The sequence below is a fragment of the Suillus fuscotomentosus genome, assembly GCF_016647785.1.
Source record: "Suillus fuscotomentosus strain FC203 chromosome Unknown F5891scaffold_99, whole genome shotgun sequence".
NCBI classification, from domain to species: Eukaryota; Fungi; Basidiomycota; class Agaricomycetes; order Boletales; family Suillaceae; genus Suillus; species Suillus fuscotomentosus.
Genome location: NW_024539611.1, coordinates 112033 through 135001, shown reverse-complemented (window position 1 = coordinate 135001; position 22969 = coordinate 112033). Strand labels below are relative to the sequence as shown.

Sequence of the window (22969 nt, the reverse complement as noted above, 5' to 3'; positions counted from 1 at the left end):
TATAGCTCAGGGCATGCATTCGTAAATGTCGTTTTGGCTCAACCGAGAGAAAAGTACCGCTCTGGGACTGCCGTTGTAGTAAAATGTTAGTTTTTTGAATCGGACACGATACAAATATGTAAAATAGCATCGAAATTTTCACAAGTGAGATACAACTATTAGCTAATGTGAATATATTATCGGTATACATGATGTATCTATTCAAAATCAAAATCAGATAGTTCGTCGTTGGCTTGCTGTTGCGAGCGCCCGCAAACGACGATGCTGTCTGTGAAGTCGTCTAAAATAACCTTTTCAGCGTCACTTAGCTGATCCAGGCCCAGAACAATCTTTGTGAATGTCGAATGCGTCATCTGGGGGGTAATCCTACCCTTTGTAAGTTGTATCAAGCCCTGCTCCATCAATGCAGACTCTGTAATGGCGCCGGCTGCGCCAATAGCATAATGTATTTGACGGCGTGGGCATTCGTCGAGAAAAGTGTGGAGCCGGAAGGGCGAACACCAGATGAGTTTCGTTAGGACATGAAGGATGAATGGGTTGGTGAATTTCGAGTGAATGACAAGCGCACCTGTCCTGTCGAAATAGATTAAAAAAATGTTCTCGAAAATGAATAAAGACTTACTGCAAAAGTGTATTGATGCATGAACGCTAAGTCGTTATCTACGACGAGGCAGCGTATCCGATCGACACGAAAAGTATCTGGGGGGATAGTACAGCCCTGTGGTGGGAAGAGGGAATATCCCATCACGACAGCTTGTCGGATGATCGTTGCGAATGCAGTGCGAAATTTCGTCACTGCGCACCAAACGTTCGCGACGTCCTTTTCGTTAGCCGTCCATTGTGTTGCAACTAGTAGGATCAAATAGTTAGTATAAGTCAGTGTTCGCGTGTTAATTCATACCGAGAAGGGCTGGTATTCTAGATCTTACTTCGGAAATGACCTTTTTGACGATGCGCTTTTTGTCAGCCGCGAGAGATACCAGTGCGTCGTCGGAAAAGACGATGGATAATACGCGTTCCCTTGAGGCCGAGATCGCTTGTTTGCACGTCTCGGGACTAATGTCAACGGCGGAACCTTCGATGGATTCCGGAGGTGCAACAGTCCCCGTCATCGTTGTGGGCGTCACAACAGGAATGACAAGGCGTGGTGTGGGGGGCAGACATCGAGTTGCACAACGACGTGCTTTCGATGTCCTTGCAGGCCCTGTAGTCTAGTAATGTCAGGTCAATTTTCGATGATGCAGATACTAACATTGACTTACATGTATCACATGGGAGTTGGGGATCTCTCCCGTCGACATTGGCCGTAAGTGGTGGAGATCCGGTGGCAGGACTGAATGAGTCTGAAATTCCTCATCATCGCCGACCCAACTGGGCGCTATGGTGGAAGGGTAAGTGCTAGACATATGTTATGAGCGCAGGCAGACTTACCTAATGACGGAGCAACATATCCGGTCGAGGATCCAGCGCCAGACGCGAAGTCCTGCTGAGGATACGTGAAGTCCTGCTGAGGATACGCGAAGTCCTGCTGAGGATACGCGAAGTCCTGCTGAGGATACGCGAAGTCCTGCTGAGGATACGCAAAGTCCTGCTGAGGAGGCGCAAAGTCCTGCTGAGGAGGCGCAAAGTCCTGCTGAGGAGGCGCAAAGTCCTGCTGAGGAGGCGCAAAGTCCTGCTGAGGAGGCGCAAAGTCCTGCTGAGGAGGCGCAAAGTCCTGATGCTGATAGTGCGCGAGATCTTCATGCTGGTAAGCTGGCTCGCGCTGGTAGGGAGCGGACTGATGCTGATGCTGGGCGAAATCCTGATGATGATGTGCGAGATCTTCTTGCTGATGCTGGGCGAAGTCTTCATGCTGATCATAAGTAGACTCACGCTGGTGGGGAGCGGACGTGTGCTGATGGTGCGCGGAGTCCTGTGGATGGTGCGGATGGTGGGTAGTGTGAGGATTGAATGGCAGCGGCTGATTTGAGGCGTGAGGGTTAAAAAAAGACATCGGTTCGCGCGGTTGCTCATCAACGAGATTCAATTGACTGTCCACGGGAGCATGAGATGGGTTGAGGCCCGAACCACGAGCAGGTTTCGCAAAGTTAGTCTTACCTTTGCGGGGCGGTGCACGTTTGCTGGCCATAAAGTAGAGGGAGTTGAGGATGCATGGGCGCAGAGAGCAGTCCAATTTGAATTCTACGAGAAGCGACTGTACACAAACAACACCCAAATAAACTACACGTCTTGTGACATGGGGCTGCGAACAGGATAAGGGTTAAAATGAAGGGGCACGATGTAAAAAGAACAGCTGCAGATGTGAAAAATGAATACAAATGAGAAAGGGGCCATGATGGATTTGCTAAACTGTAGCATGCATGTTACAATGCGTTCTTATCGATTGATCAGTCGAGCGCATAATGACCGGACACGTGTATACATACCTCAATTGGAAGCGCAGGGCTCATACAAATAACGGCATACGGGAAGGGTGTGCGGACTGTGCTGCCGAATTGACCGAAACCTGTGAGTTATCTTCCTGATCTGCGGATACCAGATTATCTCTAATCGAAACCCCAGGCTCAGGCGATGGTGATCCCGATCCTTTGGCTCCAGGTTGCAAGAAATCCTTCTTGACACGTGCACCTAAGATCTTTGAGAACTGCTCAGCTTGTAGCGAGACAACGCGAAGAATCTCCATTTCATCCTCGTAGACAGCTTGAAGGTAATCTCTGTCGTCATTGACATCAGAACGGTCACGCTCAGAAAATAGCTTCCTAAAGATGTTTAAGTCTTCTTGAGCGAATCCGAGCCGTTCTTCGTTGTCGACATGCAGAACATCCAGGAACTCAAGGAAGCGCTCGGTTTCCTCGATTTCCCATGCGGTCACCAACATGCGCTGGCGTGCAGTCTCACGAGCAACAAGCTTTGCTTGATACCCTTTGTACAAGGTTGCAGGACGCATTTGCGTGAGGCCATTTTCCAATGTTCCGGCATGCTTTCAATAATTTAGTCTCTACAATTAAATAAAAGAAATACACGATACCTCGAGAAGTGAGTCAGAGGATACGTATGGTTTGCATTCTCGCCCGGTGACACGAGCTGCATAATGGACCTCAATTGGAGCCGGAGAGGGGGGGTACGGAATGAACTTGTTGCTCATTCTCTCGCGGATAAAGCCACGTCGAGAAGCGCGTGCAGGATTTGGAGGTGTAGACGGATTATAGAATAGGCTGTCCGTCTCCAATTTGGCAGCTGCAATCTGAGGTGTCTTTGACAGTGAGGATATGCTTCTTAGTGAAGCACATATGTCAGAATGCCTCGTATTGGGAGAGCTTTCTGACTTGAGACTGGAATCAAAAAGAGATGATCCAGGAGTGGTAGCATGTCCGCCTGACAGAGGTGAAGATGGAGGACTGCTTGATGGAGGAGGGCAACTACCGCCTCGAGAAACGGGGGAGGAACTGACTTGTGGAGAAGAGACTGTATGAATCATCATGTACAAAGGGTGGACTTGGGAGAACCTGCGGAAGGCTAACTGGGAAATCTGCAATTATATGAAGCGACCTGTTGGATTATCACAAGGTTGACATCAGCCGGCGGAGTCTAAAAGACTGAATCGATTTGCGCACTGCGTAACGCCTAGCACTCAGCAAAGGGCAGCAAATGTGCGTATACTTATCATTGTCACTCAATAGTGCTGATGATCAATGGACATACCTGTACCAGGTTTTGTCCCAACTGCAGTAAAGAGTTTCCTACAATCGAGGCCATTACCCTGCACTTGAATTCTCAGTCTACCTGTTGGCCGCACGAGGAACGTCCGCATCAATTCCCTGTTCCCCCTGGGTTGCGAGGTTCCCAATCGTCAAAACCTTCTACCACTACTGGTTATTGTCATCCGCACTCGGGATATGTCTTTGGTGTTGGCAAGAACCTGTTTGACAGGCTGCAAGACGATCAGTATAATTATCGGCGAGAAATAAATACGTATTACCCTTTCCATGATGAAGGAGAATGGGAGTTGGCAAAGTTCTTGGTTGAAAACTTAACTCAAGCTCAGATTGACAAGTTTTTAAAGTTAAAATGGGTAGGAGAGACTTTGAGTGCTGCTCGACAGGCCTGACTCCGTTGTTTCCAGTTTCACACTCGCCCAAAACCATCCTTCACCTCCAAGGAGCAACTTCTAGATTGGACCGATGCACTACCCTCCTTTGTGCCATGGAAAGTTTCGAACCTAGAGTTTACGGGCTACAAGACGACTTATCCCGTGCAACTTATTTGGTGCGATGCTCTAGAGGTTGTCAAACAACTTTTCAGCGATCCGGTTTTCGCCAATCACATTACCTTCCAGCCACACGTAGTCAATACAGGAAGTCAACGCGAGTATGGAGATTATATGAGTGCCGATATGGCATGGAAAATCCAGGTTAGTTTGGCCCTTTAAGTCTACTACTTGAAGTTAATTCTATATACCTAGGACTATCTGCCAGTAGGTGCTACGCAAGTACCTATCATCCTGGGATCCGATAAGACTCCTGTCACGCGGATTACTGGAGGGCTCGAGATGCACCCACTTTTCATCACCATCGGTAACATCGATTCGGAGGTTCGCTCCAAGGCCACCCTGCGAGCTTGGCGCTGTATCGCCTACATGCCTGTTAGCAAGTTTCGCGTGCATTCCGACTATCAGACCATTCTTCAGGCGTGGCTATGGCATAAGTGCGTTGATCTCGTCTGCGCCAACCTGAAGGTTGCAGCGAGTGATGGCTGTTTTATGCCTGATCCTTCCCGACATATTCGATACGTCTTTACACCACTCATCGCCCATGTATGTGACCTTCCTGAGGCCTCCATGATCGCTGCAGTCAGCAAGAATGTCTCTCCAATCACTATGGCGACACAAGACAAATTCGGTGACGGAATTCTCTATCCTCCTCGCACTGGGAAGCACACACTACAACTTATACACGAGATCGCCAAAGAGATTGATCCTTGGGATCTCGACAAATTTCAGAAGGCAGCAAAAGCTGCCCATCTGTCTGGGGTCCACATGCCATATTGGCTTGATTGGTCGTTTTCGTGTCCATCCGTCTTTCTCCCTGGCGAAGTTTTACATACCCTTCATAAGTTTTTTGCAGATCATCCACTCAAATGGATCAAGGAGATAGTAGGAAAAACCGAGCTCGACACCCGCTTCATCACTCAGCACAAACGGGTAGGGACGCACCACTTTACTAAAGGCATCACGCACGTCAACCAAATGACTGGGCGTGAGCATCGTGATATTCAACGCACCATTGTTGCTTCAATCTCAGGCGCTGCTCCACCTAGATTCGTTCGCGCAATCCGCGCTCTCATAGATTTTTTCTATTATGCTCAAAATCCAGTCCATTCTCCCGAATCCTTACAGTCGATGGTGCAGGCACTCTCCGATTTTCATGCATTCAAGGATGCTATCGTCGAGGCCGAGGCGAGGAGGGGGAAGAAGGGCGCCAAAGAAGACTTTTTCATCCCCAAGCTCGAGTTACTCCAAAGCTTCAGAGGCACGATTGAGAGACTGGGTACTTTGATGCAGTTTTCAGCCGACATGACGGAGCGCTTGCTCATCACTCACTGCAAGGATCTCTTTGCCCGAACAAGTCGACGAGTGAATGATTTCACGGAGCAGTGTGTACAGATTCTCAATCGCCAGGAGTCAATGGAATTGTTCAACCTGTACGCGCTAATCACTTCCCATGGCGCATCGCTCGTCAACGCCATAAACCTTGAAGATGAGGAAGTGACGACCGTCAACCCAGCACTCTCCTGGATTTCTCATATACTCCCCGATGAAGCATATTCTGTCCATGGACCTCGACGAGTCCGTAATCATTTTCACAAGGGCATTCTTTCTGGAGATGCTCTCACTGCCTTCCATTTAACTTCAACACCAGATCTCAAGTCCCTGTCGCCCGTCGATATTCTTACCAAATACGCACTCGTTGATTTTGATCACGCAGTCTCCCAGTTCATCCAGCGTTCTTCCCTCTCCAGTGGCGAGAATACTCGCTGGGACCACAGACATGGACGCTTTTACGCGTGGAACAAATTTCGATTGCAACTTCACTCTGCCTTCCAACCTCAAGTGATCATGCCAAGCAGGGTGATCCAATCATACCCTCCCAGCGACCTATTTCCCCTCGGGAACTGTGATACCGTCCTTGTCGATGTTACGAGTGATGATGGCCAAATTAGTACGTATATTTTCTGCTGTCATATTCTAACACTAACGAGGTGATATTCAGCAAGTCGCGTTGCCCAAGTTCGACTTATTTTTCAGCCCAAGGTTCCACGTGCTTCCAACCTGGTTCTTCCAACATATCTTTCCAGTCTGCTCCTCTACATACAATATTTTGACTTCGTCGCCAATCCCAATGACCGTCCCGAACTCGCGATGTGGACAGTAGAGCGGTCATATGTGGTGGACCAACATGGCAAACGCTATAGGCGTGGTGGTGTGGTGTTGTTGACGGATGTTACACATGCTGTCGAACTGATACCAGAATACGGTGAGAAGGTCAACAAGGACATTTCTGCGACAACGTGTTTGGAGTCCTATGACCGGTTTTTTTTGAATAACTTTGCAGATAAAGAAAGTTATCATACGTTTAGTACGGAGTTCGCGTAGTATTGATCGTTAATAGTATTAGTAGCGCAGATTTGAATGCATGTCAATCGATTGCTGTGATTCTGAACTTTCTGAATGGCCCAATGATCAATACAAATGACCCTACTCGGTGTTTGGAAATGCAATTCCGAACCCTAGACTAGTATTTCAACTCAATCTCAATATAATAACATATAATGCAATACATACACCCATTTAAAAATTATAACACTATCGATATCGAGTATTTACGGTGTACAACGGAAAAGTTTGTTCCACCAATCGCGTTGCTCCGATCACCAGGCCGTAAGCTCACCGTAAGCATCAAACTTCTTTCTGACAAGCGAAATTTCAAGGTCTTTTGCTGATGCTACTAGAGACTGCATTTTTCTGAATTTGAATTTTGGATTTTCAGATAGAAGAATTTGGTGATTTCGAAGCGAACTCAGTCCGCATCGAGTTTATGTACACAACTCGCCTGAATGTGTTTTAAAACCACAAGGCCCGGGGTTACCAGGTAGGTACCATTGAGTCCGGACGGCATGTTAACAGGGGGTCTCAAAAGACATTGACAATATTGTAGGTATTGTTTACTATAGTAGGGCCTCGCCCCGCAGGATAATAAATAAGGATTAAAAAAATGACAACAACATTTTAGAATTGTCAAACTCAAAGTATCAAGGCCTCGGGCCTCAGGCTCGAGCTTCGGCGCCCTATCTGCAACCTGTCGCCTTAGACCGCAACTGGTCACGGATTATCGATTACCGACCGGATGGAACCGACCAAGAACATTCTCCACAATTGCAATATTTAGAGGTCAATGACGTCAAAGACTTATCAATTTACTGATCGGCGGCGGTGGAATGCAGGTAGGGCCAAATTTTTGTCCTCACATTGTATAAAGGGACGCTATGTGACATGCCATCTATCCTCAGCCCCCCCCCCCCCCCCCCCTACAACTCATAAGCTCTATTACTGATCATCAGAAATAACTTGAAGAGGTCATGGATGCTCGCCCAAAGACGATTTACCTCCCGGATACCATGACCAACTGGCCATGGCCTCGCGCAGTCAACCCTCATTACGAAGCTGTGAAAATCGAAGCTGGTGCTTGGTTTCGTAGTTTCGAAACTTTGGATCCAGAATTATTGAAAGCGTTCGACAAGTATGATTTAGGTTGGAGCTATTCACGATGTTACCTCTGAAGATCGTTGACACGTATCGGTTTATAGCTTACGCGGTAGCACTGGCTCATCCCACTGTATCAGGAGGTTAGTATCCAACCACCGGCGTACACTACTGAGCCTTGACTTTATTCTTGCCGAGTAGAACATCTCCGAGTCGGTTGCGAAGTACTGGATGTGCAACTCGTTGTAGACGAGGTCACAGATAGAAGCACTGCAGCAGGTGCCAAAGGAATAGTAGACATCGTCATCGATGCCTTACACAATCCTTACAAGATACGACCAGAAGGTGAATACATCGTTGGAGAAATGATGCGACAGTAAGTACCCTCTGCTGGTGCTTGTCTGAGCATGATTCTGAATTTTGTGTAGATGTTCGGCTCGTGCGATGCAGACCATAAGCACGACTTGTTACCCCCGCTTCATTGATAGCTTTACGACATACCTTCGTGCAGTAGCTGTCGAAGCTAGTGACCGCGAACAAGGACATTGTCTCGGTATCGATGACCATTTTAAGTACCGACGGGAGACAGGTGGCATGTTACCTTGGTTCGCACTATGTGGAATGGAGATGAATCTCCCTGATGAAGTGTACTACCATCCTGCCGTCGTGGATATGCTTGAATGTGCTGCAGATTTGATTACAGTCGACAATGTAAAGTCGTACTAAAGACCTGGTTTCGAGTATGCTGACGATTTTAATAGGATATGGTCTCGTACAATAAAGAACAAGCGGACGGAACCGACTATAATTCGTTGATAACCGTTGTCATGGTAGAGTTTGGCCTCGACATAGGCAGTGCGATGGGTTGGGCAGCCGCCTATCACACCAAACTCAAGACAAGGTTTATCGACGGTCTTGCGAACATCCCTTCATGGGGCCCTTCCACCGACATCCTAGTCAAGGAGTACCTTGATGGAGTAGGAAACTGGGTGCGAGCAAATTATTGCTGGAGTTTCGACGATCAAAGGTCCTAAGAATTTCCCATTGATATATTGAATTGTCATTTACGATGAATTATTTTGCAGGTATTTTGGCACAATGGCTGCGGAGATACAGGAAAGTAGGCTCGTCCCATTATGGCCAAAGGTCCACAGCAAAGCCAGCATCCTGGGTGGCGAAGGACCATGCCGATTGCCGCTGCGGTCAGTAGCGGGTTTTTTGTATGTTTCAATCCATTTCCCCTAGATCATCTGTTAGCTGCCATTCGTCTACATGTTCTTATGTATTCTCGTGATATTGCCTCTCTGAATCCTTTCGTTTGTTATGTCCTTCGTCTACTGTAAATAGCAGAAATGTATTACAACGGTACTCACGCACCAAGCCTCCCACTAGAGCGTATTTCTCTCCTGTTATAGAATTTATGTGTCTTTTAACTTGAAGCGAACGTTGCATTATCAGCAAAAAACCAAGTGCTTCCTAGACCTGATCCCTGGATCCGATCAGGCTGAAGGTATCATAACAGCATTCACGCACCAAGCCCCCGACCAGAGCGAATTTATCGAATTTATTTTTGAAACGAACATTGACTGTGGATTATCACTGCTTTCGTTATTCCACGGTTTTCACCTACGCATTCGACGGAACTGGCTGATGGGGAATGGAAATTGACGCTCTACAGGAACTTCCGTCATGACTGTGAGTGAGCCTGTGAATGAAGAGGAAAATTTAACGACGAATAGACGAGATGCCCAGGTAGCACTACTGTGCAGGAGCGCGTTACGATATATGCAAGGAAGACTGCTGTGTTCGCATGTAAGAATCCCTCGCTCTTTATCTCTGCAAGCTGATCAGCACTGCCAGCGGTAAGACATTAAGAAACCACGACGCCTTCAACAACCATGATATATTGGGATTCGTAGATGCATCCAAAAGTGTGAATAGAGCGTCTTCATCTAAGGTTGACGGGTCAAATATCATCTCGGGTTCGAGCGCTTGCTGCAAGAGTGTGAAAACAAGTACTGTGCACCTAAGAATTGACCTACGATCAAAGCCTGTAGAAATTCAGGAGTCTGTGAAGCAGAGCAAGAATGCCTGCAATGAGATATGACTGTGCATCGTCCTACGAAACGAGTTAATGGGTTCAGGTGGGGATTGATTTTGCAAGACGTACCCTGGGACCGACGGCCTCTGAGACCTTTTTTGCAAAACGATGCGATTACTCTGATGAAATGTCATCCACTACAGGATGGCTCAAAGATCGGAATGCACTATCTCAATCGATATCAACTTCTTCCTCGTTCAGGTCGGAGTAAAGATGCGGAAGTTCCGGGAGGTTCGAATCATCATTAGGTTGCTTGAGGCAGAACATAAGGCGGGTGACGAGGGAAAGGGAGGGCGCATTGGGAAAGAGCGCCAGCAAATTCCTCGCAAGAGCATTTGGGTCGTTACTCTTTGTAGCGTCTAAGGCAGGCACGAGGGGAACAGAGGAATGGGTGAGTAGGGGAGAATCAGTAGTTGGCTTGGGTGGGCTATCTGAAACATCATCGCTTTATATTGCCACGATACTATTTCAAAGTCTCCACGTACAATCGTTGAACGAGTCGCGAACTGAGAGTTTGGGTTGGAAAAGAAAAGATATAAATGGCATTCAAAGTACCTCAGAGCTCGTGTTCACTGCATATTCCACTACACCACCTGCGTATGGGATGACGGTTGGCATGAGTGCATTAGGTGCCTTGAGCTTTTGCTTCGCGTCCACCAGTGAGCCCACGGGGTAGGCGTTGACATATACATCAAGAAAGTACGCTTCTGGTCCTGTGCGGCCGACTATATGGGTATCTCTATACCATGCAGCATGATGATGAAAAATAGTTGCACTTAGTACGCGATGATATGATTTGATATCTGGAGGCTGCACGTCTGTGGGAAATATCTTGATCGAATGTACTCTGCTTGGTGACGAGAATCTGATAGCAGAGAGCTTGGACGGGCCTGCAGGACTGAGCATGTACCATTGCAGTAGCATTATTTGAACCGAAGTACCACGTCAAACTCCGACTCGGAGCCGTCACGTCAATGCTTCAAGGATTTCGTTTGGATCAGAGGCTCTTGCCAAACAAACTACTCACATGCACAGCAATTAGACGATTCCCTACCATGACAGTGGATATGACGTCTCGATCCCGAAGTTGTGCTGCGCCTTAAGCTTTGTGACTAGTAGTAAGTGCTTTAAGGATAAACAAATGATTTTGGCCTATCGATATTATGTAAAATCAACGTTGTTCTAGTCTATCACCTCCCATACAAGCTTGTGCCTGCTGCCACCATGAAGTGCATGATTGATATTTCCCGTCCGTTATTGTAAGCTCCGAGTCTCCTGCCTGTCTCGACATTGATCTGATTTGAATTAGTTCATACTTGAAATTTTGAAATTTAATGTATCTGTAGATATCTTCGTAGTGGGGCTCAAGAAGACAAAATTCGAGTATTTGATATGACAAGACCGTACTATATCATCACACACCGCCGGATCGCGAGCTATTTCACCACCATGGAGCAGCGTTTAATCTCCATACAGAGCCAGCCGCCAAAGCCGTTTCCCGGACGTTCCCAATAATTTAGTGATTCGTCGTTGCTAAGAGCTGTTAAGACGGGCAACGTTGAAGCCTCAAGGAGCTTGGGAACGGGAGCTACCATCGGACCCCAAGCTTCAAGTCCAGGCTGACAAGTGCAAGCATCACCGATGATCACAGTCAACCTTATACTCGGAGGTCCGAAATATCTATCGGTACAACACCAGGGACTGCAATACGAGTGACACAGCCTGCCTGCGAGTGTTGGAAATACTGATTCGTGTAGATCGTGGTGATGGATCGCACGGACGCCGGAATAAGGGATTAGACGCTCTGATGGGCCTATATATAACTGTACTCGCGCTCTTTCGGAAGTGGTTGTTCTGTGCCGGTTTTTGGAATACTTGGGAAGACCTCGAGAAGAGTGCGGAGATGAAAGATTAAAACAACATCACTTTCCTGCTCCGAATGACCTTGTTTTGTTGTCCATTGCATCATGTAGCGTCGGTCCGAGTTACTGCCTTGAACCGCTCAGTACGTAATTTTTTCTCGCTTATATATTGAAATTGTTCGGTGAAAACCCTACAGGAGTGAAGGAGTGTATACGATGCACGTACATCCATCGTAGATCCTATCTACCAAAATGGATTTCGCGTGGATTTAATTTAAGGCAAGGCCAAGACCAAGGCCTTCAATTTTTCGAAGTTGGGTGTGCCGTGTCCAGTGACTACGGGTATGATCAGCATGTAGACACGTCATAACTCTGTTTGCCTTCATGAACTCACCAGGATCCCATCCAACAGTGGCCTGCATACAGGTATCACATCAGCAATGTGACCTGAAGGCGTGCAGACATGACCTACATTGAAGCCCAGAGTTCCACATCCTGGGTTGTTCCCTTGGGTGATATCATTTAATGCAGTGTAGCCAGTGGAATATAACAATGGATTCAAAAAGCCAAGAGGAGTCTTTCCAGCATTGATGCGTGCGTCGTTCAGCATGGATACAAATGCGGCAAAGGTGGGCGAGGCACTGGATGTACCACCGATTGGAGTCTCCTGACCTGTATAAATGATAGAGAAGTATTCTGATTGTGTTGCCACGTCGGGATATGCCTAGAAAAACGGTTTCCATAAGATTTACGCAAGTCGAGGAGTCGACATACACGTCCGGTCCTAGAGATGATGAGCCAATTGTGCATTGTGCATTCGCCAGCTTGTGGTGACTTACGAGTTATAGAGACCTTTGAACGTGTCGGGAGCGAGCATCGCTAAGTATTCAGAGACAGCAGCCTCCTGGTACGCAGGACGAGCAAACTTATACAATTGTAATGTATGGGTCAGAAAGTTTTCATGTGGCAGAGATTACTTACATAGTCGCTGAATCCACCACCAGAAAAAGCCGCGGCAGTCTCTGGGATGTTGATAGTACCACCAACAGCAGTCACGCTGTGGTCCAAATCGGTCGCTGTACTCTTTGATTAGAAATACCACTCACTATGGGCAGGAAGCGGGGAATGTCGGTAGGAATTTTGTAACATTGCGCCCATCATTGGATTTACAAAACTGAGTGGCAGGGTCGGAATCGCCATCACCAACACCACCATCACCAGTAGAGAACAACAAAGAAACACCGCGAGCACCGAGAGACGCCATACCAGCGCAAACACGGGTCGCATAGGTGTACGGGACAGTTTGTTCACTATCACCGTAACTGCTAGAGATTGTCTGAGGGATATCATCCTGTGAAAGTAAGTGTTCAAGCCACTGAAGATCTTAGTCATTAATACATTCAATCGCAATCGTGATGGTCTGAACGCACGTATGTGTACGGCTCATTTGTATTATTCGGTGTCACCAGGTCGGGGATGTAAGGAGGCTTGCCACCAGTTGTATAGAACGTTCCGGGAGTGGGCCATACGAGTCCGAAACCAAACTGAGTGTCAAGGTTGGCTTCCAAACCTGCCTCTTCATAACTCTGATTGTTCTTTCCGCCTGTAAAGCAAATGAATAAGATGGCTATCGACGAAGTCCGGACTGCAACCCACCATGAATAGAAACCAAAGTATAATTCGAACCGTAAGCGGAAGGATTTTGGGCCAGGTAGAATTGTTGAAGGTCCTTATTATTGGCATACTGGTCAAGATAACCAGTGATACCCAGCTTGTTGCAGTTTGTGGCGGTTGTTTTATAGTTCTCTGCATTATACAACTGTCGCAAGCAAGAAAGGGTGATCGTAGAGTTGCAGCTCGCATCGACGGGATTGCCTGCAGGCCCCGTGATCGTTTCGCCCGGCGGGCATGGGGCCGCAGGCTGCGCCTGGTTAGTCCAGTGCGGTGTGCTCTTGAATGCCTTGAAACGAGCGAACATGGTCGTAGGCTGAATAAGATCAACATGATGGTGCAAGATGTCAGGGAGACTGTAGCTCGTAGTCCTGACGATGCTCTCTCCAGTCTCAGCGTGTTTATAAACATGGTAGGTCTAGAAATAAACTGTCAATGCATTGTAATCTCCGAAGGTGGCATTGCCTCGCTCACAGTATCCAACATCTCTTCTGCGAGACCGACTGGGACACGAATAGTAACCCAATCGCGTGCGGATGAATGGATAACTTCTTCTTCTGCAAGACCGTGTAAGGTAAACCATTCGCTGACGACGGCCAGAGTCTCAGGATGGGGGGCCATGAGTGTCTCAGTCTCCTGCTTCGACAAGTATGCCCCGTAACGTGCGTGGCTAGGATCACTTATCTCCCAGAGGTGCTGCTCGAGTTCCGGGAACCTGTGCTGAGAAAGAGCGATCTTGAGCTCGAGTATGTGGTGCTTTGGTGCGGGAGCATGCTTGTACCACCCGCGGGGTGGACCGTGGATACTCTCCTTCACCTTTTGCTGGCAGCCCTTGAAGGGTACAGTGCTAGCGAGAGCAGCTGCGAAGGGAAACACAAGCAGAGTGACGAACTTCATCATCAGTGCACAACACAAAGTGGGTTGGTACTCACGATAATTTCTCGAGTACTTGCATATAATGAGATCGACATTAACCAAGACAATGGAATACGTATTCGATGGTTTGATTGACGTGGCCGGCTGTGCGCCGATGTTCTTCTGTCACTAAGCTGGCAAATGACAAGGGTTTGTTATACGTGTCGATAGACCTGAAACATTATGTTTGGCCCATTAATTTGCTTCTACCTGATTGCTCAGGCTAATCTCGGAGAAATATACCATTGAAACTCGCCTGTCATGTATATGAAGTACTAGAGCATACGGTTGGGGTGGCGCGAATTGTGTGGTTAAAGACTTAAAGTTGCCATGATCCTCCGCCAACACACAAGGGATTCCTAGTATATTCACTGCGTCGCAACGAAGAACTCAAGGTGTTTGTTGAAGAGTGCTCTTCACGGGTGGAACAGCCATAAACCTGTATCACTTGACGTGATTGACATTGTATGAGTACTGTGTGTGCTGATCGTGGGCCCGACGTTGTCCGCCTAGCGTCGTCGAGAGGTAAGGTATACAGCCTCATTTATATACACTGACACGGTCGGTGAAGTCATGATGTTTCACTCTCCGCGACAGAACACCACACAAAACCTTACTTGACAGTTTATCGCAGTTCATTTCATCCTGCATGCTCAAAAAAATGAACTGACGACATAAACCGTTGCTGAGTAGCATGTTGCTTACGAGTATGACGGATAGAAATAATTGAAATGAGTTGTCATTGACGAGCACTTTATTTTATTTGTGACGAACAGCAGTGCGCGCTGAGATTAGAATATGCCGAGGCGGCACGACGCAGCTCGCAGCTTGAAGCTTGAGATTTTGAAAATGTAAACGTCCAACGTTGCGTTGAACGTCGACAGTCATGGATGTCGATGATTAGTGAACAACACATACCCTGACACTCATGCCCCGCTTACATTGTCGTAAGAGGGTCAATATAACTGAAATGAAGAACCCATCACTACGGCCGCATCATGATCATCAGTTCTCTGATGGCTATTGAATCGTGGGAAGTATAGCACGAACTTCTGTCTTTTTTTCTGTTCTATTCCGCTTGTATCCCGCGGTATTTGAGCCCTACGGATGAGTAGTCGCCCAGTAACTATGGGGAGGAATATTTGACAGCTTGAGAATATATTATATAATTACAGGTACCGGTGGCGCCGTTCGCATGCCTGGTCATTAAGAAGTTCAATTCACAGGGCAGAACTCATCCCCGCAAGCCTCTCGGCCGTTCTGACTGCAACTTGCCAGCTTGAAATGGGTACTATATCACAGCTATATTATCACGGTCAACGGCCTGATGGGCCAGTCGTCCAATCAAATCAGTACCACGGGGAGAATGCATGTGGATCAAACCGATTTTCTCAGCAATGCATGCGGACTGAGGCCTGAGGATCCGAGTTGAGAGCATGATCATTTGGGGAATCGGCTAACGTCACACGGGATCGCCAAAATTATCGCATATAACACTGTCAGGTTCTCGTGAGTGCAAGCATTTCTCGTACTGACGATGAGACTTATCTCTTTGCTCGGGCTCCCCTTTGTGGCTGCTCTTGCTAGCGCAGCAGTACCCTTCAAGGGCTGCCAGCACAAGGTGAAAGAGAGCATTTATGGTATACCCCGCGGATGGTCCAGGCATACTTCTGCGCCCAAGCACCATATGCTTGAGCTTAAGATCGCTTTACCTCAGCCCAAGTTCCCGGAGCTCGAGCAGCACCTCTGGGAGGTGAGCGACCCTAGTCACTCACGTTATGGAGCGCACCTGTCCAAGGAGGAGACTGATGCTCTCATGGCTCCCCATCCTGAATCTTTGGACATTGTCAACGAATGGCTTGCTTCATATGGTCTAGCAGAAGAGAGTCTCTTTCGTTCATCTGCAAACGATTGGGTCACTATTCGTGTCCCAGTCAGCCTTGCCGAAGAAATGCTGGATACCGTGAGCAAAACAATATCGTCTCCAGAGATTACAGTCCATTGATTCCTGGATATCTAGACCTATTCTGTTTATAAGCACGCTGAGACCGGAGAGAGCATCGTCCGCACCACGAGCTACAGTCTCCCAGAGATCTTGCATGATCATGTTGACCTTATACAGCCAACGACCATGTTCGCTCGCTTCAAGGCGTTCAAGAGCACGCTGCACTGGACTAACCAGGTGCAAGCTCCAGTCTTGAGCACATCTAGTGGAACGATCACAGGACCTGCAGGCAATCAGGTTGATGCAAGTTGCAACAGCTCGATCACGATTTCATGCTTAAAGCAGTTATATAATTCAGTAGCTTACAACACATCTGCTACGAGCGGCAACAAGATGGGTCTCACTGCTTACCTGGACCAGTATGCCAACAACATGGACCTCCAACAATTCTTCCAGCTTGAAAACCCATCTGCTTACGGTTCAAACTACACTTTCGTTTCCGTTAACGGTACTATGCTGCACTCAAAGCTCGGTAGCTATGTTACTGATTTGTTTCACAGGTGGATTGAACAATCAGACCTATGCGGCAGCAGGCGTTGAAGCTAACCTTGACACTCAATTTGGCTTTGGACTCACATGGCCCACTCCTGGAACGTTTTACTCGACTGCTGGCGAGCCCCCTTTTGACCCTGATGTGTTCACGGCGACTGATACAAATGAGCCATACTCATACGTAAGCTTGGGTCACTATAATCCAACTTCTAATGTGCTGATGTCTATGACCCCAGTGGCTCGACTACGTTCTTTCGCAGCCTTCACTTCCTCAAACCATTTCTACCAGTTATGGTGACGACGAGCAAACTGTCCCGTTCACCTATGCAACCCGTGTCTGCGCTGGTATGGCAGCTCTCGGTGCTCGTGGAGTTTCCATCTTGTTCTCCTCTGGTGATTCTGGTGTTGGTGACGGCAATCCAGACCCTGCCACACAGATGTGCTACTCCAATGACGGGCTCAACGTCACGAAATTCTTGCCCGCTTTTCCCGCTTCCTGTCCATAGTGAGTGATCTTGGTGATCAAGGAGAGGAATATAACAACTAATGATCGAATCAAGTGTGACGGCCGTGGGCGCCACTGTCAATATCCCAGAGACTGCTGTATCCTTTTCCGGTGGTGGTTTCAGTAACTATGTGAGGAATTTGACGGCTATGATTGACACCTACTGGAATGCTAACACGCTCCCACAGTTTGTTCGTCCAGCCTACCAAGAAGTTGCTGTCTCAGAGTACCTAACAAAACTCGCTCCTGGTACCTACGAGGGTCTCTACGCTCCGTAAGTACATTGAGCTACTCCTATTAGTGTACATTAATCGAGTTGTTTATCTGCAGCGAAGGGCGCGTAAGTGACCTCTTTAGCGTGTGAAGATCCGAAGGCTAACATCCATACAGGCCTATCCCGATGTGTCAGCCCAGGGAGTGAACTTCCTTGTTGTCTACCAGGGCCAGACGACACCCGTTGACGGCACATCCTGTTCTTCACCCACATTTGCCTCGTTCGTATCCATGCTGAATGACGCACGCCTTACTGCCTTCAAATCCCCCCTCGGCTTCCTCAACCCTTTCTTGTACTCCGCTGGGTACTCCGCGCTAAATGATATCACCATGGGCCACAACCCAGGATGTGGAACTGAGGGCTTCAATGTATGTCATATCTGCATACTCTCAAGTCGTGACACTGATCTAATGCCCGCGCGCAGGCCACGACTGGCTGGGATCCTGGTGAGTGCATGCTTTGGCAAGTGATTTCTTATTTCGCTGACAATACCTGCAGTTTCAGGCTTTGGGACACCCAATTTCGAGAAATTGTTAGCACTGGTCTTAAGCCTGCCCTAAATAGAGTAGATGAATAAATCATCTATGATGTATCTATGCTGTGTACATCATGAATAAGTTAAGGTTACAACGGTACCATTACGAGAGAGGCCCTCCGCTGAAGCCAATGACTAATAATTACAGGAAAGTGCACGTAGTGTTTTCCCCTACAATCGTGGACCGCAGCTTGTAAGCAACTTGCTTCACACAGTGTGGACATCAGTGAGAAATCGTGCATCCACCATCATGTCAATGATTGCACAGTTCATTACAATTCAACCTCATGCTCGATTGGCATTGAACAAATTCAGGCATATGCAGAGTACCTAGAAATGGTGTTTCATACAAGTAGACCAAAAAATCTTTAGATGTTGCAGTACACGAGTGGTTCAACACGACATCTATCCTCTACTCGAGTCTCGCAGATGTCAGTTTCCCGTCACATCGCGTTGCATCATTCTCTTTAATATTCACCACACTACAGGAAGGTAACCCAAACAAAGGCCGAAGATAACCCTCGCGAGGTCAACATTACGGCCGCTATCCAGGCTGTCAGAAAAAAAGAGGGCTCAAAACCGATTGGCAGTAGCTGGCTATACCATACGTCGGCGTGCACAGGACCTAGCACGGTCTCATTTGAAGCAAATTATCACGGCTACTTACCGAAGGGCAGGAAGGAACTTTGTGTGGCACAGCCACCATGACAGGGACACCGGGACACCGTGACCCTCTGTTAAAGCGCAACCTTCGTACAAACCCTCATTTGCACCAATTCGCGGTAATACGAATTTCCGAGTCGGCGACACCTAGTGCGGACTACAGTGCAGGACATCAAATCTATTCAGCAGCCTATCAGCGACACTAGTATGATCAGTGTGATTACAGTAATCGTCACCGTCAGTCTTGTTGAACTGCGATATTCAATATACTGCTGTATTCACCATTTTCGAGCATTTCGCGATGCGCGCACTTTGAGTGCGATGGTTTCAGAGAGTGAAAGTTGACTATGCTGCTACTGTGTTGAGGCGTGACAGGACATGACCAAATTGTGGATCCGGGGTAGACCCTGAGTTTGATTGGGTTTGCTCCGACACCACACTACATCATCCTAAAAATCAGCAAAATCGGATCCATGTAAGGAGATACGAATCTATGACGGGTCAAATTTGTGAAAGAATATGTGATATGATCGGAGAGCTACACAAGATTCGTTGAAAATGTTGCATATTATCATAATGAGCCTTCACGACAGAGTGGGGACTGGGTTTAGTAGATGCCGGGTATGATGCGGTATCTAACCGCATTTGCCCACCTCTGCCATTCGTCTCCGAACATTGACTTCACGACCTCCTCCTCTTGATTGATCCTGCGCACGAGGCTTGTCACCGTAATCGTTCTCTCCAACAACCATGCCAGGAGAACCAGTTTCACTCCAGGGAGATCTAAGACCCCTGATTGTCTAACCCACGAAGTCGCAGATCCGTGCAAGACCGTTACACCGATATACTGCAGAATAGCAGCTGCGTAGGAGGGATGGCGTACGATCGAATATGGTCCACTCGTGACAAGCTGGTGACCCTTGCGAGCAGTAAGCTCGAATGTGAAGAAATGACCAAGGGTTCGAAAACACGACCAGCGGAGGTATCCCGCTGAAGCAACAAGTGCGGTGCCGAGAATGAAAGGACGCGTGATTGGCACGTCCTGGATTCTTGGAAGAAATGGACCGATTGTGCTTTGCACCTACGCTAGGAAGTGTTTTGAGGTCCGTCATACGAGACACGATGAGAGCTATTTCTGCCAAAGAAATACCCCAGTAAACTATCTGGGCGTAGTTCCATCAAAGAGGATTGTGGACAATCGTAAACAGGTACCTTTGAGATCGGGAGCCCGTATCTAACGTGCTGAATGATGACCCACTCATTAAAGGTATCATGGACGACCTCGCTCTTCGATGGGGCGTGTGGAGGAGTGAGCGCCACGTGCACAGCGACAGCAGACGAAAGAATGAGTGGGATTTTGAGAAGGGACATTTTCATAAAGAACCCTTGACCCTTTGGTTACTTTTATAGAATCTATCGCGGAGTACGGCAGGGCGGGTAATTTAAAAAGTTACCTGCCAATGATTGAATGTATGCGTTGTCACTGACCAGTCTTGAGGCAGCACGGAGGTTCCTACCCAATCTGATTGGAGCGGATATACCGTATTTACACCAGGTGACAATTGACATCTTTGATTCTTCCACGCGAGTCTAATTGGTCGATGTGTTTAAAGTTTTGTCGTGCGGGCCGTATGAGTAGAGAGAATGGAGAACAAATAAGAAGGATGTATCCGCGTTAGCCTGACGCAGCTGGCAATGTGCCTGGCAGACGGAAGCTGGTGTCAACCTAATGATGATCACCTCGCCCGGAGGCTCTACTGACTAAACTTTGCAAATGGTGGAAAATACCCACCTGCACTACCCCCGTTGGAGGGTTACCACCCCAGCGTGTTTCGGATGCGAAGAGCTTTACTCTTCGCATCGATGAGACACGAGGGCGGCTTCACGTCTTGTTTGGAAATACTGGATCAGCGCGTAGAGGATATATGATCCTGACATGAGTCTGATTCGGACATGGGGCTCTTGGCGGGCCGATTAACGAAGATCTTGGTATCAAATCGGTGATTCTTGCATGGCGCAGTGTTTGACTCAACGTCCCTGCTCATAGTTAAGCCTGAACTGTTCATACGAGCGCAATATGAAAACACTCACTTCCGGAAGGTATTGCCAGCAAATGTAGCTAACTTTGGGCGTTCGTTGATGAGGAACAAATTAATTCCTGTATATCAATCATCTGAGGGGTATGAGCATGGATATGCATGTGAAAGTGATAAAACAAGGTCTCAATCGACCTGTTGCTCACAACATGTAAAAAGTTCGTGGGGACGTGTCAGAATTGAACGTGAGACTCGGATGCACGAGATGTCGGACGGGTGGCAGTGAAACACAGAAAGCCAATCATGTCTGCAGGTATCCCTACAACACAGTGAGAACACGGATTGAACTCCGAGTTGCGCCTGCGCAGTCTGCCAGCTGTGAAAGACCTTGAAATCTCCCATTACTAAGGATCTCGAAGTTGTCGAACTTCATGGATCTGGTAAGTGGGAACGCCGCGACGGCTTCGAAGTTACCGCCGTGTATTTTGATGTCCACCAATTCTCATATGCCTTCGCCACTGTGGTGGACAAGGACATGCATGCCTTGTGTATGGCGAGCGAGCTGCATCGACATCACGACATCAATGCCACGCGTAAATAGAGATTCCCTTGATCTTGCTCGTGGCAATGTCGACAGCCTTCTCGAATCTCGACATCGTGGCTCTCCAAAATTGTCACGCAAGAGATCCAGAAGATCGGCCCAGTCGCCGTCACTGGGAAGGAGTTCGGAAGGAACCGGTTACACGTCTTGCGCAGAAGTTCCAGAACTGCTACCCGGATCAGCGGGTGTGTAAGAAGACAGCCCCCGGCATCCGACAGCCACAACAGACCAAACAAAGCCAAGCGCAGTGGCCCCGGTATATTGTCGGAGAAACTATGCTTGGTTTTATTTTGTTTGTGGCGATCTTGGGGCTCGTATGTCTGCTCCAAGCCTGCGTAGTTTCTTGTGCGCATCAATATATATGTTCAACCTCTAAGCTTGCAGCTCCTCCTTCTCGCCACTAGTGACTCACGGTTATTCACTCGTTAATCATGCTTATGCATTCCTGGATGTCAAACGTTAAATATTGAGCCCTCAGCACTTTAACTTGTAACTGTAGTCAATTCTAGAAGTTGCGGCAAGTTTAGGTTTAGGCTGCCGCCTGAGAGCAGAGCCGAGACATGATGCATGATGCATGACGCGGACGACCCGCAAATCCTTCCTATGAAATTTCCATGTGTCCATCATGATCCAAGCCTCCGTCTTGTCGGCGAAGGTTCGTCGCTCTTTGTTGCTTCCTCGTGGTGGCGATATTTATCTCCTTTACCCACTCTCCTGCGGAAGTGTTGCTTCTATTTGATGGCTGAGTAAACCCATTGCAAATATAACCCTTCCAGATAGTGGACCTAGGCTAGGCTTCCAGATCCTCGTACGAATAGTCTGATTTTAGTAAGTACTGATTTCTAATTGGTGCACAAGTTTGCCGTCATCACTGACGAGTATCCCTTTTCGTCCTCTCCAACATTTTTGTTGTGTTACCGCCCGTATCGATTCGAAACAATGACCAAAGGAACATCTTCTTACAAGCGAGGATTCTGTAACAACGACGCATAAGATACGACACGGTGATACGTGCACCGACCAAACACTACCAGTTGTATACGTCGGAAAGACCATCCGACTGGACATGTTCTTACAAAGCAGATGTGGACATTGGTTCCATCTTTAACTTTAACTGTTACTCCTTGGTCAGGATTCAGGAGGATAATTCACACATAATACGTTGGGCGGATTCCGAGCCCCCACAAGCAATAGTTGCATTTCAGATACACAATCCGAATAGCCAGCCTCGCAGACTATTAAAATGTCGAATCTTGATCTTCCCCACTGGAATCACGATGGATGGCACGTTTTCGTAAAAATTCTGACTTGGCTCCATACTTCGCACGCGGATACTATCCAGCAGTTATTCAGCATCAGGTCCCTTGCTTACTGATTTTTTGATCATCCGATGAGATCACTCGGCCAACCATTGTATGTTTTTGGATGCTTTCAAGAGGGTTGTTGTTTGTCGGCCCACCTCTTTTTTAATACTCACGTATGATTGACCCATGGCTGCCAGTTGCTGTACTACATAATATAGTGAATCGTTGGTCACATCTAAATATCTG

At 47.7% G+C, this 22969-nt stretch overlaps 7 protein-coding genes across 7 annotated transcripts; 3 read left to right on the top strand and 4 right to left on the bottom strand.

Moving 5' to 3' along the window:
• Window positions 1-197: 197 nt before the first annotated feature.
• F5891DRAFT_985893 (uncharacterized protein) lies at window positions 198-2947 on the bottom strand (the record flags this gene model as incomplete). The annotated part of the gene is made up of 9 exons (XM_041377667.1): window positions 198-427; window positions 569-599; window positions 623-849; window positions 902-1211; window positions 1263-1378; window positions 1432-1852; window positions 1873-1912; window positions 2098-2194; window positions 2467-2947. 9 exons carry the CDS (start codon window positions 2945-2947, stop codon window positions 198-200), a joined length of 1953 nt encoding a protein of 650 aa, XP_041219043.1.
• Window positions 2948-3685: 738 nt separating this feature from the next.
• Window positions 3686-6652, top strand: F5891DRAFT_962974 (uncharacterized protein; the record flags this gene model as incomplete). Its single annotated transcript, XM_041375955.1, has 4 exons — window positions 3686-4072; window positions 4124-4345; window positions 4463-6222; window positions 6274-6652. 4 exons carry the CDS (start codon window positions 3686-3688, stop codon window positions 6650-6652), a joined length of 2748 nt encoding a protein of 915 aa, XP_041219042.1.
• Window positions 6653-7635: 983 nt separating this feature from the next.
• F5891DRAFT_1131278 (terpenoid synthase) lies at window positions 7636-9004 on the top strand (the record flags this gene model as incomplete). Its single annotated transcript, XM_041364646.1, has 5 exons — window positions 7636-7807; window positions 7961-8135; window positions 8188-8470; window positions 8521-8786; window positions 8845-9004. 5 exons carry the CDS (start codon window positions 7636-7638, stop codon window positions 9002-9004), a joined length of 1056 nt encoding a protein of 351 aa, XP_041219041.1.
• A 686-nt stretch (window positions 9005-9690) lies between these two features.
• On the bottom strand, window positions 9691-10961 carry F5891DRAFT_1282093 (uncharacterized protein). The gene is made up of 5 exons (XM_041370519.1): window positions 10416-10961; window positions 10346-10366; window positions 9930-10277; window positions 9802-9878; window positions 9691-9754 (listed from the first exon to the last, which is right to left on the bottom strand). The coding sequence occupies exons 1-3, from the start codon at window positions 10782-10784 to the stop codon at window positions 10032-10034; spliced, it is 636 nt and encodes a 211-aa protein (XP_041219040.1). The 5' UTR covers window positions 10785-10961; the 3' UTR covers window positions 9691-9754; window positions 9802-9878; window positions 9930-10031.
• Window positions 10962-11996: 1035 nt separating this feature from the next.
• F5891DRAFT_1196411 (peptidase S8/S53 domain-containing protein) lies at window positions 11997-14290 on the bottom strand (the record flags this gene model as incomplete). Its single annotated transcript, XM_041368287.1, has 10 exons — window positions 11997-12058; window positions 12117-12138; window positions 12195-12446; window positions 12497-12506; window positions 12562-12647; window positions 12704-12779; window positions 12829-13097; window positions 13153-13325; window positions 13379-13811; window positions 13868-14290. The coding sequence occupies 10 exons, from the start codon at window positions 14288-14290 to the stop codon at window positions 11997-11999; spliced, it is 1806 nt and encodes a 601-aa protein (XP_041219039.1).
• A 1555-nt stretch (window positions 14291-15845) lies between these two features.
• F5891DRAFT_1259051 (peptidase S8/S53 domain-containing protein) lies at window positions 15846-18296 on the top strand (the record flags this gene model as incomplete). The annotated part of the gene is made up of 9 exons (XM_041370111.1): window positions 15846-16271; window positions 16329-16761; window positions 16814-16986; window positions 17042-17310; window positions 17366-17441; window positions 17499-17584; window positions 17685-17952; window positions 18009-18030; window positions 18083-18296. 9 exons carry the CDS (start codon window positions 15846-15848, stop codon window positions 18142-18144), a joined length of 1815 nt encoding a protein of 604 aa, XP_041219038.1. The 3' UTR covers window positions 18145-18296.
• A 1093-nt stretch (window positions 18297-19389) lies between these two features.
• F5891DRAFT_1196409 (uncharacterized protein) lies at window positions 19390-20153 on the bottom strand (the record flags this gene model as incomplete). Its single annotated transcript, XM_041368286.1, has 3 exons — window positions 19390-19824; window positions 19868-19945; window positions 19995-20153. The coding sequence occupies 3 exons, from the start codon at window positions 20151-20153 to the stop codon at window positions 19390-19392; spliced, it is 672 nt and encodes a 223-aa protein (XP_041219037.1).
• Between the last annotated feature and the right edge of the window lie 2816 nt (window positions 20154-22969).

What these genes read in the sequence shown, in the direction of transcription:
- F5891DRAFT_1282093 (XM_041370519.1), bottom strand. Translation starts at nt 10,784, where the DNA reads ATGCTACTGCAATGGTACATGCTCAGTCCTGCAGGCCCGTCCAAGCTC. An exon ending in CAGTGAACACGAGCTCTGAG is followed by an intron (nt 10,367 to 10,415) that starts GTACTTTGAATG and finishes CCAAACTCTCAG; the next exon opens with TTCGCGACTCGTTCAACGAT. An exon ending in TCGCGACTCGTTCAACGATT is followed by an intron (nt 10,278 to 10,345) that starts GTACGTGGAGAC and finishes AGCCCACCCAAG; the next exon opens with CCAACTACTGATTCTCCCCT.